Below are 11,974 nucleotides of genomic sequence, written 5' to 3'. Positions count from 1 at the left end.
TTTTTTTTTTTTTTTTTTTTTTTTTTTTTTTTTTACATTAAATGGGTTAGGAAATAGTATTAGGACAGTGGCCTACCAGATGGGCCGAAGGCAAGAGTGATAAAAGACAGCAAGACTTGTAAGGGAACTATAGGCTAAATCTAGGCACGCGTCTGGAAGGACCTACCTACCTTTTGTGACAATAAAATATATGAATTCAAGACTTCTTTCCTTTTTTCTCCTGGCAGGTATGTCCTCGTGACAGCGGGCCCCGTGTTCATGGAGGAGATGTGGAGGCTGGCTTGCTGTGCCCTGCAGGACGCCTTCTCGGCCACGCTCAAGCCGGTGAAGGTAAGTCAGAGGAGAGACCAGGGCACCTCCAGCCTTTCTCAGCTCCCTGGTGGTCCTCAAGTTGGGTCGCCTGGATTCCGCCTCCCTCCATGTAGCAGGCAGTCTCACTTGGTGGGAACAAGGTAGCTGGATCAGTACTTTGTCCCAGACACAGTGACAGTGGCAGATCAAAGACAGGGCCTGGAGCCATGAACTCAGGTGCACCCAGCGAACGACTGCTGTGTTTCTCCCCAGGATCTGCTGGGCTGCTTCCACAGCGGCACCGAGAGCTTCAGCGGGGAAGGCTGCCAGGTGAGGGTGGCGGCTCCATCCTCCTCCCCCAGTGCTGAGGCCGAGTACTGGCGCATCCGAGCCATGGCTCAGCAGGTAAGGGTGGGGTTTTTGATCCCAGGGGCTCTGGAAGCTTGAGATATTGCTAGGTGTCGTTTCTGAAGGCCGTGCGTCACCACACTGCCTTTCTTTCCTTTAGGGACATATGTGTCCTGGCTCTGAGCTCCGGCCAATGCTGTTCTTTTCTAGAAATCACTTGAACCTAGTCAACAGCGTCATGGTCCTCTGGCCATTTCTAGCTTGTTGCATCCTCCAGTACCCTGATCAAATAGGGTCCTTTTCCACCCGGCCGCTGCACTCCATACATAACTTGACTTGCACTACTTATGTTATAAATAGTTACTGAAATACTATTGTTAATGCTAGACTATGAGTGTCTAAAAATGGTAAACTTATTTTTTTTCCTGTACCTCCCATACACAGCAAAGAGCTTAACATTTACAAGTTGTTTAATAAATTTGAGTTGAATGTTAACTGTTAACTAACTAGTAAAATTAAGATGTACTTATCCGTGCAGGAATCACCATGTACCAATGACTTTTTCTTCTGACACATGGCAGAAGTCACAAACGTTGGTTGTAAGCTGATGCGTCAGGAGCAGAGAACATATTCTGTATACTGGTCGTCCTAGAGCAGGGCAGATGGAAGGCACTTATTAAATATTTCTTGAGTCAATGAATCACTAAATTACAGAAGTCCTTAATAGAATTTCCCCTTAGCACACTGATAACCCAGGATGCCCTGTCAACAAACTCAGTCACGTTCACCATATTAGTTGAGAAGTTTCCTGCCAGGTCTGGCTTCTGAAGCACTTTCCCCAGCTCTCCTCAGAGGGTGGGCCAAGAACCTCCCATCTTCAACTACTCACATCTGCTGAGCACATTCCTAACATCCCGGACACGGGTTCTGGCCAGGAACCATAACAGAGAAGGCAAGAGGGTGGTCCTCCTCTGAAGGGGTGGCCTCTCTAAGTAGAAAGCCTTCACAGCGGACTAGATGAGGAATTTCCCCATGTGCGTCCAGCAGTCTTTCCACCCACAGCAAGAATATGAAAATGGAATCCTGTTCTGAAATAGTTAATGGAGAACAGCAACAAACAGTTAGTGAATCTTTCATTTCTTCATAATTGCTTCTTTTTCAGTCCCAAACCTTCTCCCATATTTACTCTTCACATAAATCTGATAATTTAACAAGGTTTGGAAAGAAACAATTCCGTAAGAATACTCAAGTTTCCAAAGGGAAGTGGTGAAGGTATGTTAAATGTCAAGTGAAATCATTTGGATCAGGATCCGAGAAGTGGCTACTGTTTTCTAAGTCACTTCTCCCATTGTCTGTTAATAGAGCAGCATGGCCACAGCAGCAGCCCTGACGGGAGAAGCCCCAATTAGTTTCCTGTTCCTGCACGGTTTAGAATATGTACCAAACAGACGTCTAAAGCAGAGAAGACCTCTTACAAACATAGCCCCTTTTTATTTACTCTTAGCTAACATTAAATGTCGGTCCTTGCTGTTTGGAGTGTAATGACTTGTCACGTGGCAGAAGCAGTAGTGTCATTACTGTTCGTGCCAGCAGCTAACTTTTATTGCGTATTTACTCTTCTGTTCTAATGCTTGGCATATGTCAGTACACACATATTAATTCATTTAATTCTCTCAACAAACATACCACTAGGAAATCATTACCAACCTCATTTTAAAGGTGAAAAAATGAGTAGAGTGAGTCACTTGCCGAAAGCCATTCAGCTGATCCCTGGCGGAGGCAGGGTGAGGATGGTGGCGCTCTGACCTGTACCTTTGTATACGTGTGCAGGTGTTTATGTTGGACACCCAGAGCTCCCCAAAGACTCCAAACAACTTTGATCATGCTCAGTCCTGTCAGCTCATTATTGAACTGCCTCCTGATGAGAAGCCAAATGGACACACCAAGAAAAGGTAAGCAGCTAAGCACTTATAAAGAGGAAAGTTCATTTATCCCCAGCTCTTGATCATTGTAATTCAAGCTTCAGCCAAGAATACTGAAAACGGTTGTGGAGTCACTTAGCAAAAACTTGTTAGCATTTTAACCAAATTTCCCACATTTCACATGTGTTTGTTTGCTAGGGCTGCCATAACAAAGTACACAGACTGGGTAGCTTAAACAACAGGAAATTAATTTCTCACAGTTCCAGAGCCCAGAAGTCCAAGATCAGGGTGTCAGCCACGTTGGATTCTTCTGAGGCCTCCCTCCTTGGCTTCTAGATGAACGTCCGTTCCCTGTGTCTTTGCATGGTCTTTCCTCTGTATACGTCTTTGTGCAAATTTCCTCCTCTTAGGAGGACACCAGTCATATTGGATTAAGGCCCATCCTAATGCCCTCATTAACCCAATTATTTCTTTAAAGACCCTTTTTCCAAGTATGTATTCTGTGGTACTATGGATTAGGACTTCCATGTATGAATTTGGGGGGGGGGGGCGGGCACAACTCACTGTATCTATAGCATCATACATATCATAATCCTTTTTAAAAAAATAATATGAGCTCTGATTCATATTGTTTCAGTGAGAAATACATCATTAACTTCTCACGAGCAGTACAGCTGTTAGGATACAGAAAGCTCAGTGCATGCCACAGGAAACTTGCTCTTTTTAAATACTATCATCCTGCCAAAAAAGCATTGTTCCTCAAGTTTAAGATGAAGCCAGAGACTGAAAGTTCCCATTTTAAAACTTCTGACACACTGATAATAATGATGATAAGTATTTGAGTGCAATATATGAAGTTCAGGGAGTAGGTAATCCACTTCCACTTGTGCATGAGGAGACATTCAGGGAGACTGCGAAGCAGGGGAGCTGGAATCAAAACCAGGTCTAGCTGAGCACAATGCCTGTGTCCTTTACCATTTCCATGTTAGGGAGAGAGTGTGAATTTTCCAAAAGTTACCAGGTAGCATAGCAGTTTGATTAATATACCTATTGGGGTGAAACTTCCAGGTACTGACGTTTTTTAGTCAACTGTGTGTGGTACATACAGAAGACTATGGAAGGTTCAAAGGTTATCAAGCATGAATAAAAAGTGAAATAACTATGAACCTGCCACTGCACTTCAGAAGTAGAACTTTACCGATATCCCACGTATTCCTCCCAATTCTGTGCCCTGCTTCCCTCCACTGCCGATCACGCAAAAGTGTTGGGCATTTTTATCTGTTCTGCATACCAATGATTGTGCACTCCTTTCCACAGCTTTAAGCGTTGATCTACTTTCAAATTTCAGTTCTGTTCTTACCTGTTTTCCTTTTTTTATATATTTCTAGTCCCTTCAGCCAATTATTCCTACTAAAACGATTTTTGAAGAAAAAGGGGGAGAGGAATAATAAGCTGCATTCACATTATAAATAAAACACAGGAAAAATAGGATCACCTAATATTCCTATGTTACTGGCTTAATGGTTTTAAAAGGTTAAGATTTAAAAATTTATCACCATGGTTCCTCAGTTTACTTAGTACTTTTAATAGACAATTACCCCCTCAATGAAATTCAGTAAAACAGGAAAAGCACAAATTCCTTAGTAGAAGCCACTATGCCTTAAAACATCCTCTAAAATTCTTTAAGTATTTTGCGTTGTTGGATTTGACTCATTCACAGGGCCAATTCTTAGCACAGAAGGTAGGAGGAGATGAGTTAGACGTAAGAAAAGTTTGTGCATCTGCTGGTTAGGTGCGTCCTCAGAGGTCCACATTAAAATCACCCATGGGGAACAAAAGACTGGAACTAAAACCAGATTGCAACATTTAAGTAAAGAGAAAAGAGAAATCTGGGTTTGTTTGTTTGTTTAACATCTATTGGAGTATAATTGCTTTACAATGGTGTGTTAGTTTCTGCTTTATAACAAAGTGAATCAGCTATACATATGTTCCCATATCTCTTCCCTCTTGAGTCTCCCTCCCTATGCCACCCCTCTAGGTGGTCACAAAGCACTGAGGTGATCTCCCTGTGCTATGCGGCAGCTTCCCACTAGCTATCTATTTTACCTTTGGTAGTGTATATATGTCTGTTGCCACTCTCTCACTTTGTCACAGCTTACCCTTCTCCCTCCCCATATCCTAATGAAACTTAAAAGATTTTGCACAGCAAAGGACACCATAAACAAGACCAAAAGGGAACCCTCAGAAGGGGAGAAAATATTTGCAAATGAAGCAACTGACAAAGGATTAATCTCCAAAATTTACAAGCAGCTCATGCAGCTCAACATCAAAAAAACAAACAACCCAATCCAAAAATGGGCAGAAGACCTAAATAGACATTTCTCCAAAGAAGATATACAGATTGCCAACAAACACATGAAAGAATGCTCAACATCATTAGAGAAATGCAAATCAGAACAACAATGAGATATCATCTCACACCAGTCAGGATGGCCATCATCAAAAAATCTAGAAACAATAAATGCTGGAGAGGGTGTGGAGAAAAGGGAACCCTCCTGCACTGTTGGTGGGAATGTAAACTGATACTGCCACGATGGAGAACAGTATGGAGGTTCCTTAAGAAACTAAAAATAGAACTACCATGTGACCCAGCAATCCCACTACTGGGCATATACCCTGAGAAAACCATAATTCAAAAAGAAAGAGTCATGTACCACAATGTTCATTGCAGTTCTATTTACAGTAGCCAGGACATGGAAGCAACCTAAGTGTCCGTCAACAGATGACTTCTGAAGGTTGTGCTTCCTACTTCAGGAGTCCAGGCTGCCAGCAGGATGGGGTTGAAGTGTCAAGAGCCACTGCTCAAGGAGACCATTTCTTACAGGCACCTGCACTCAGAACTAATCTGGTTTTTGTTCTTTTGGTTTGTTTTCAATGCTTCTCTCAGCATACATTTGCCCTGGGACAAGAAGATGAGAAAGGCACTGCCCTGTCCCTTGAAGATTTATGGTACAGTGGGGAGGCCAGCCCAGTGATAAGCGACAGGATTTCCCTTCGTGGTTAGGGTCCTATAGTCGTGGACATGAAGCACTAGACCAAATTGGTGGTTTTCACAGCCTGCTTCTTCAAGAGAGTGCATATTCAGGTCTCCCAATACCTCAAGTAACTTCTATGGTGGGGGGCTTGGGAGGGGTTGGGGAGTTACCATTTAATGGGTTCAGAGTTTCTGTTTGTGATGATGAAAAAGTTCTAGAAATAGATAGTGGTGATGGTTACACAACATTGTGCATGTACTTAATGCTACTGAATTGAACTTTTAAAAATGGTTAAAATTGTAACATCAGGTTATATATATTTTACCAAAAAAGGTGCCTAAGTGATATGTTAGAAGGGGTTACTGTTTGACAGCTCTTTGTACATATTCCATTTTTGCTGAAAGTACAGTGTTTTCTTTGAGATACCACTACACAAAGGTCAAGGTCAACCTTTAAATTTTGTTCTTTTTTGCTAGTTAAAATATTTCTCCTGCTAGTTATAAAAGTAATTTTTAAATTAATGGTCTTAAAAAATGGTACAAATGAACTTATTTACAAAACAGAAATAGAGTCACAGATGTAGGAAACAAACTAATGGTTACCAGGGGGGAAAGGGAGGGGGGGGGAGAGAAATTGGGATTGATATATACACACTACTAAATATAAAATAGATAACTAATAAGAACCTACTGTATAGCACAGGGAACTCAATACTCTGTAATGACCTATATGGGAAAAGAATCTTAAAAGGAGATATAGGTATATATGTAATATGTACGAGATATAGTAACTGATGCACTTTGCTGTACACCTGAAACTAACATAACATTGTAAATCAACTATACTCTAATAAAAAAAATTTTTTTAAGTATTAATGTAACAGTTGGACTTTTGAAATCAGTAGTATGAATGAGCTGTAATTTTGTCATTATCCAGTTGTGGGAATTAGTTTGCAACATCATGCCATAAGCTATTTTCATGAAATTCTAAGAGCAGTGAAAAGAATGGGAAACCACAAACCCAAAACCACATTGGTGGATTAAAATGTTGAAATTGGAATTGAGAATGTTTTCTTAGTACAGGAATCCAGCCAAACAAAAGGGGCTGAATCACCAAAATGTGAGCATTCACTTCTAATGTTGCTTTATCAGGGCTGTGCCCTGATTAGGAAGTTGTCATGACTGGAGGGTTGCACCTGCTTCTCAACCAGGAGCTCTGGCCAGATGTCTAGGGAGCATTCACCCTCTCTCACCTCCCCCAAATGCACATTCCAAGGCCCACAAACAAATCCCACGTCTGTGCTGGCAGAAAAGGATGCAGAAAGGAATTAGCCTGTGCTGAGTGAATGCTGTTTTCTCTCCTAGGTTTGTTTTAGAAGGCTGCAAATTATCAATTACTTTAATTTCTTTCTTTGAAAATATTAGCCCCATAATACCTCTAAAGTTAAAAAACTTTTCAGTGTTTAGACCTTCTCTGTCTCACACACTGGAAGCACTAAAGCTTTTATACATATGTACCTAAAGCATTAACATTTTTAATCCTGGAAAACTGGTTTGGTGCCTATAAACCAACTTCAGTAAGATTCTAAAAGCTTTGGGTTTGAAGATGGTGGAGTAGAAGGACATGAGCTCACCCCTTCTTATGGGAAAACCAAAATCACAACTAACTGCTGAACAACCACTAACAAATAAATGCTGGAATCTACCAAAAAAGACACCCTACATCCAAAGACAAAGAAGAAGCCACAATGAGACTGTAGGAGGGGCACAACTGTGATAAAATCAAATCCCATACACACCAGGTGGGCAACCCACAAAGTGAAAAACAATTATACCACAGAAGTTCTCGCACAGGAGTGAAAGGTCTGAGGCCCACATCTGGCTCCCCAGCCTGGGGGTCTGGAGGAGGAGCCCCCAGAGAATCTGGATTTGAAGGCCAGCGGGGTTTGATCGCAGGAATTCCACAGGACTGGGGGAGACAGAAACTCCACTCTTGGAGGGTGCACACAGGGCTCGTGCACAGTACCCAGGGAGAAAAGCAGAGACCTCATAAGAGACTGGCCAGACTTACCTGCTAGTATCGGAGGGTCTCCTGCAGAGTTGGGGGTGGGGGGTGGCTGTGGTTCACTGCAGGGACAAGGACACTGGTGGCGGCAGTTCTGGTGAATATTCATTGGCGTGAGCACTCTTGGAGGCTGCCATTTTCTCACCAAGACCTGGCCCCACCCAACAGCCTGTAGGCTCCAGTGCTGGGATGCCTCAGGCCAAACAACCAACAGGGAAGGAACACAACCCCACCCATCGGCAGGCAGGCTGCTTAAAGGCTTCCTGGATAAATAGCTGCCTGATAAACACACCCCCTGACATGGCCCTGCCCACCAGAGGGAAAAGATCCAGTCCCTCCCACCAGGAAGCCTGCACAGGTCTCTTAGACAGCCTCATCCACCAGGGGGCAGACAGCAGAAGCAAGAAAGACTACAACCCTGCAGCCTGTGGAATGGAAACTGCAATCACAGAAAGTCAGACAAAATGATACGGCAGAGGAGTATGTCCCAGATGAAAGAACAAGATAAAACCCCAGAAGAACAACTAAGTGAAGTGGAGCTAGTCAATCTGCCTAAAATAGAATTCAGAGTAATGATAATAAAGATGTCCAAGATCTTGAAAATAAGAATAGAGGCACAGATCGAGTAGATAGAAGAGACAAAGACCTAGAAGAACTAAAGAACAAACAATATAATAACTGAAATGAAAAATACACTAGAAGGAATCAGTAGTAGAATAACTGAGGCAGAAGAACAGATAAGTGAGCTGGAATACAGAATGATAGAAATCACTGCTGTGGAACAGAAGAAAGAAAACAGAATGAAAAGAAAGGAGGACAGCCTAAGAGACCTCTGGGTCAACGTTAAATGCACCAACATTCACATTATAGGGGCCCCGGAAGGAGAAGAGAAAGGACCTAAGAAAATATTTGAAGAGATAAGCTAAACACTTCCCTAACATGGGAAAAGAAACAGTCACCCAAGTCCAGAAAATGCAGAGTCCCGGGCAGGATAAACCCAAGGAGGAACACACTGAGACACGTAGTAATCAAACTGACAAAAATTAAAGATAAAGAAAAAATATTAAAGGCAACAAGGGAAAAGAAACAACCTACAAGGGAATTCCCATAAGGTTATCAGCTGATTTCTCAGCAGAAACTCTGCAGGCCAGAAGGGAGTGGGATTATATATTTAAAGTGATGGAAGGGAAAAACCTACAACCAAGAATATTCTACCCAATGACGCGCTCATTCAGATTTGGCAGAGAAATCAAAAGCTTTACAGACAAGCAAAAGCTAAGAGAATTCAGCACCACCAGACCAGCTTTGCAACAAATGCTAAAGGAACTTCTCTAAGCAGAAAAGAAAAAGCCACAACTAGAAACAAGAGAATTATGAATGGAAAAGTTCACTGGTAAAGGCAAACGTACAGTAAAAATAGGAAATAATCTGCACACAAATACGATATGAAAACCAGCAATTGTGAGGAGATCACAAATGCAGGATATTGGCAATGCATTTGAAATTAAAAGAACAGCAACTTAAAACAATCTTGCTTTTATATAGACTTCTATATCAAAAACCTCATGGTAACTGCAAACCGAAAATCTACAATAGATACACAAAAAAGAAAAAGTAATCCAAACACAACACTAAAGTTAGTCATCAAATCACAAGAGAGGAGAACAAAAGAGGAAGGGAAGAAAAAGCACCTACAAAAACAAATTAAAAACAATTAAAATGGCAATAAGAATATACATATCGATAACTACTTTAAATGTAAACAGATTAAATGCTCCAAAAGACACAGACTGGCTGAATGGATACAAAAACAACACGTGTATATATGCTATCTACAGGAGACCCACTTCAGATCTAGGAACACATAGAGACTGAAAGTAAGTGAATGGCAAAATGTATTCCGTGCAAATGGAAATCAAAAGAAAGCTGGAGTAACAATATTTATATAAGACAAAATAGACTTTAAAGATTGTTACAAGAAACAAAGAAGGACACTACATAAAGATCAAGGGATCAATCCAAGAAGATATAACAATGGCAAATATATATGCACCCAACATAGTATCCGCCTTATATACAGAGGTGCTCCTAACAGCCATAAAAGAGAAATTAACAGTAACATAATAATAGTGGGGGACCTTAACATCCCACTTACATCAGTGGACAGATCATCCAGGCAGAAAATAAATAAGGGAACACAGGCTTTAAATGACACATTAAACCACATGGATTTAACTGATATTTATAGAGCATTCCATCCAAAAGCAGCAGAATACACATTCTTTTCAAGTGCACATGGAACATTCTCCAGGATTGATCACATGCTGGGCCACAAAGCGAGCCTTGGTAAATTTAAGAAAATTGACATCATATCGAGCATCTTTTCCGACCACAATGCTATGAGATTAGAAATCAACTACAAGAAAAAAACTGTGAAAAACACAGACACATAGAGGCTAAACAATATCCTACTAAGCAACGAACGGATCACTGAAGGAATCCAAGAGGAAATCAAAAAAGACCTAGAGGGCTTCCCTGGTGGCGCAGTGCTTGAGAGTCCGCCTGCCGATGCAGGGGACGCGGGTTCGTGCCCCGTTTCGGGAAGATCCCACATGCCGCGGAGCGGCTGGGCCCGTGAGCCATGGCCACTGAGCCTGCGCGTCCGGAGCCTGTGCTCCGCAAATGGGAGAGGCCACAACAGTGAGAGGCCCGCATAACGCAAGAAAAAAAAAAAAAAAAAAAAAAGACCTAGAGATGAATGAAAATGAAAGCATGATAATCTAAAACCTATGGGATGCAGCAAAACAAGTTCTAACAGGGAAGTTTATAGCAATACAATCTTACGTAAGGAAACAAGAAAAATCTCAAATAACCTAAACTTATACCTAAAGCAGCTAGAGAAACAAGAACAAATAAACCCCATAGTTAGTAGAAGGAAAGACACCATAAACATCAGAGCAGAAACAAATGAGACACAGACAAAGGAAACAGTAAAAACATCAATGAAACTAAAAGCTGGTTCTTTGAGAAGATAAAAAAATTTGATAAACCTGTAGCCAGACTCATCAAGGAAAAGAGGGAAGAGAGCTCAAGTCAATAAAATTAGAAATGAAAAAGGAGAAGTTACAACAGATACCACAGAAACACAAAGGACCATAAGAGACTAATAAGCAACTATATGCCAATAAAATGGACAACCTGGAAGAAATGGACAAATTCTTATAAAGGTACAATCTCCCAAGACTGAACCAGGAAGAAATAGAAAATATGAAAAGACCAATCACAAGTACTGAAATTAAAACTGTGATTTAAAAACTCCCAACAAAATACCAGGGCCAGATGGCTTCACAGGTGAATTCTACCAAACATTGAGAGAAGAGCTAACACCCATCGTTCTCAAACTCTTCCAAAAGATTGCAGAGGAACACTCCCAAACTCATTCTGTGAGGCCACCATCGCCCTGATACGAAAACCAGACAGAGATACAACAAAAAAAAAAAGAAAGAAAATTAAAGGTCAATATCACTGATGAACGTAGATGCAAAAATCCTCCACAAAATACTAGCACACCAAATCCAACAATACATTAAAAGGATCATACGCCATGATCAAGTGGGATTTATCCCAGGGATACAAGGGTTTTTCAGTATCCACAAATCAATCAGTGTGATACACCACATCAACAAATTGAAGAATAAAAACTATATGATCATCTCAATAGATGCAGAAAAAGATTTTGACAAAATTCAATACCAATTTATGATTTTAAAAATCTCCAGAAAGTGGGCATAGCGGGAACATACCTCAACATAATAAAGGCCATATATGACGAACCTACTGCTAAAATCATACCCAACAGTGAAAAACTGAAAGCATTTCCTGTAAGATCAGGACAAGGATGTCCACTCTCATCACTTTTATTCAACATTTTTTTTTTTTTTTTTTTTTTTTTTTTTTTTTGCGGTACACGGGCCTCTCCCTGTTGTGGCCTCTCCCACTGCAGAGCACAGGCTCCGGACGCGCAGGCTCAGTGGCCATGGCTCCCAGGCCCAGCCGCTCCGTGGCATGTGGGATCTTCCCGGACCGGGGCACAAACCCGTGTCCCCTGCATTGGCAGGCGGACTCTCAACCACTGCACCACCAGGGAAGCCCTATTCAACATAATTTTGGAAGTCCTAGCCACAGCAATCAGAGAAGAAAAAGAAATAAAGGGAATCCGGGCCTCCCTGGTGGTGCAGTGGTTGGGAGTCCGCCTGCCGATGCAGGGGATGCGGGTTCGTGCCCCGGTCCGGGAGGATCCCGCGTGCCGCGGAG

At 41.7% G+C, this 11,974-nt stretch overlaps 1 protein-coding gene across 1 annotated transcript in view; it reads left to right on the top strand.

Moving 5' to 3' along the window:
* ARFGEF3 (ARFGEF family member 3) overlaps positions 1 to 11,974 on the top strand; it is a 182,169-nt gene that overhangs the window by 163,934 nt on the left and 6,261 nt on the right. The window contains exons 30-32 of the mRNA XM_007467600.1: positions 228 to 330; positions 565 to 696; positions 2,470 to 2,591. Coding sequence (XP_007467662.1) covers positions 228 to 330; positions 565 to 696; positions 2,470 to 2,591 — 357 coding nt within the window. The remainder of the gene's footprint in view (positions 1 to 227; positions 331 to 564; positions 697 to 2,469; positions 2,592 to 11,974) is intronic.

Source organism: Lipotes vexillifer, unplaced genomic scaffold (genome assembly GCF_000442215.2).
Source record: "Lipotes vexillifer unplaced genomic scaffold, Lipotes_vexillifer_v1.1 scaffold569, whole genome shotgun sequence".
Classification (NCBI taxonomy): domain Eukaryota; kingdom Metazoa; phylum Chordata; class Mammalia; order Artiodactyla; family Lipotidae; genus Lipotes; species Lipotes vexillifer.
Note: the sequence above shows the minus strand (reverse complement) of the source record. Positions and strands in the feature narration are given on the sequence as shown.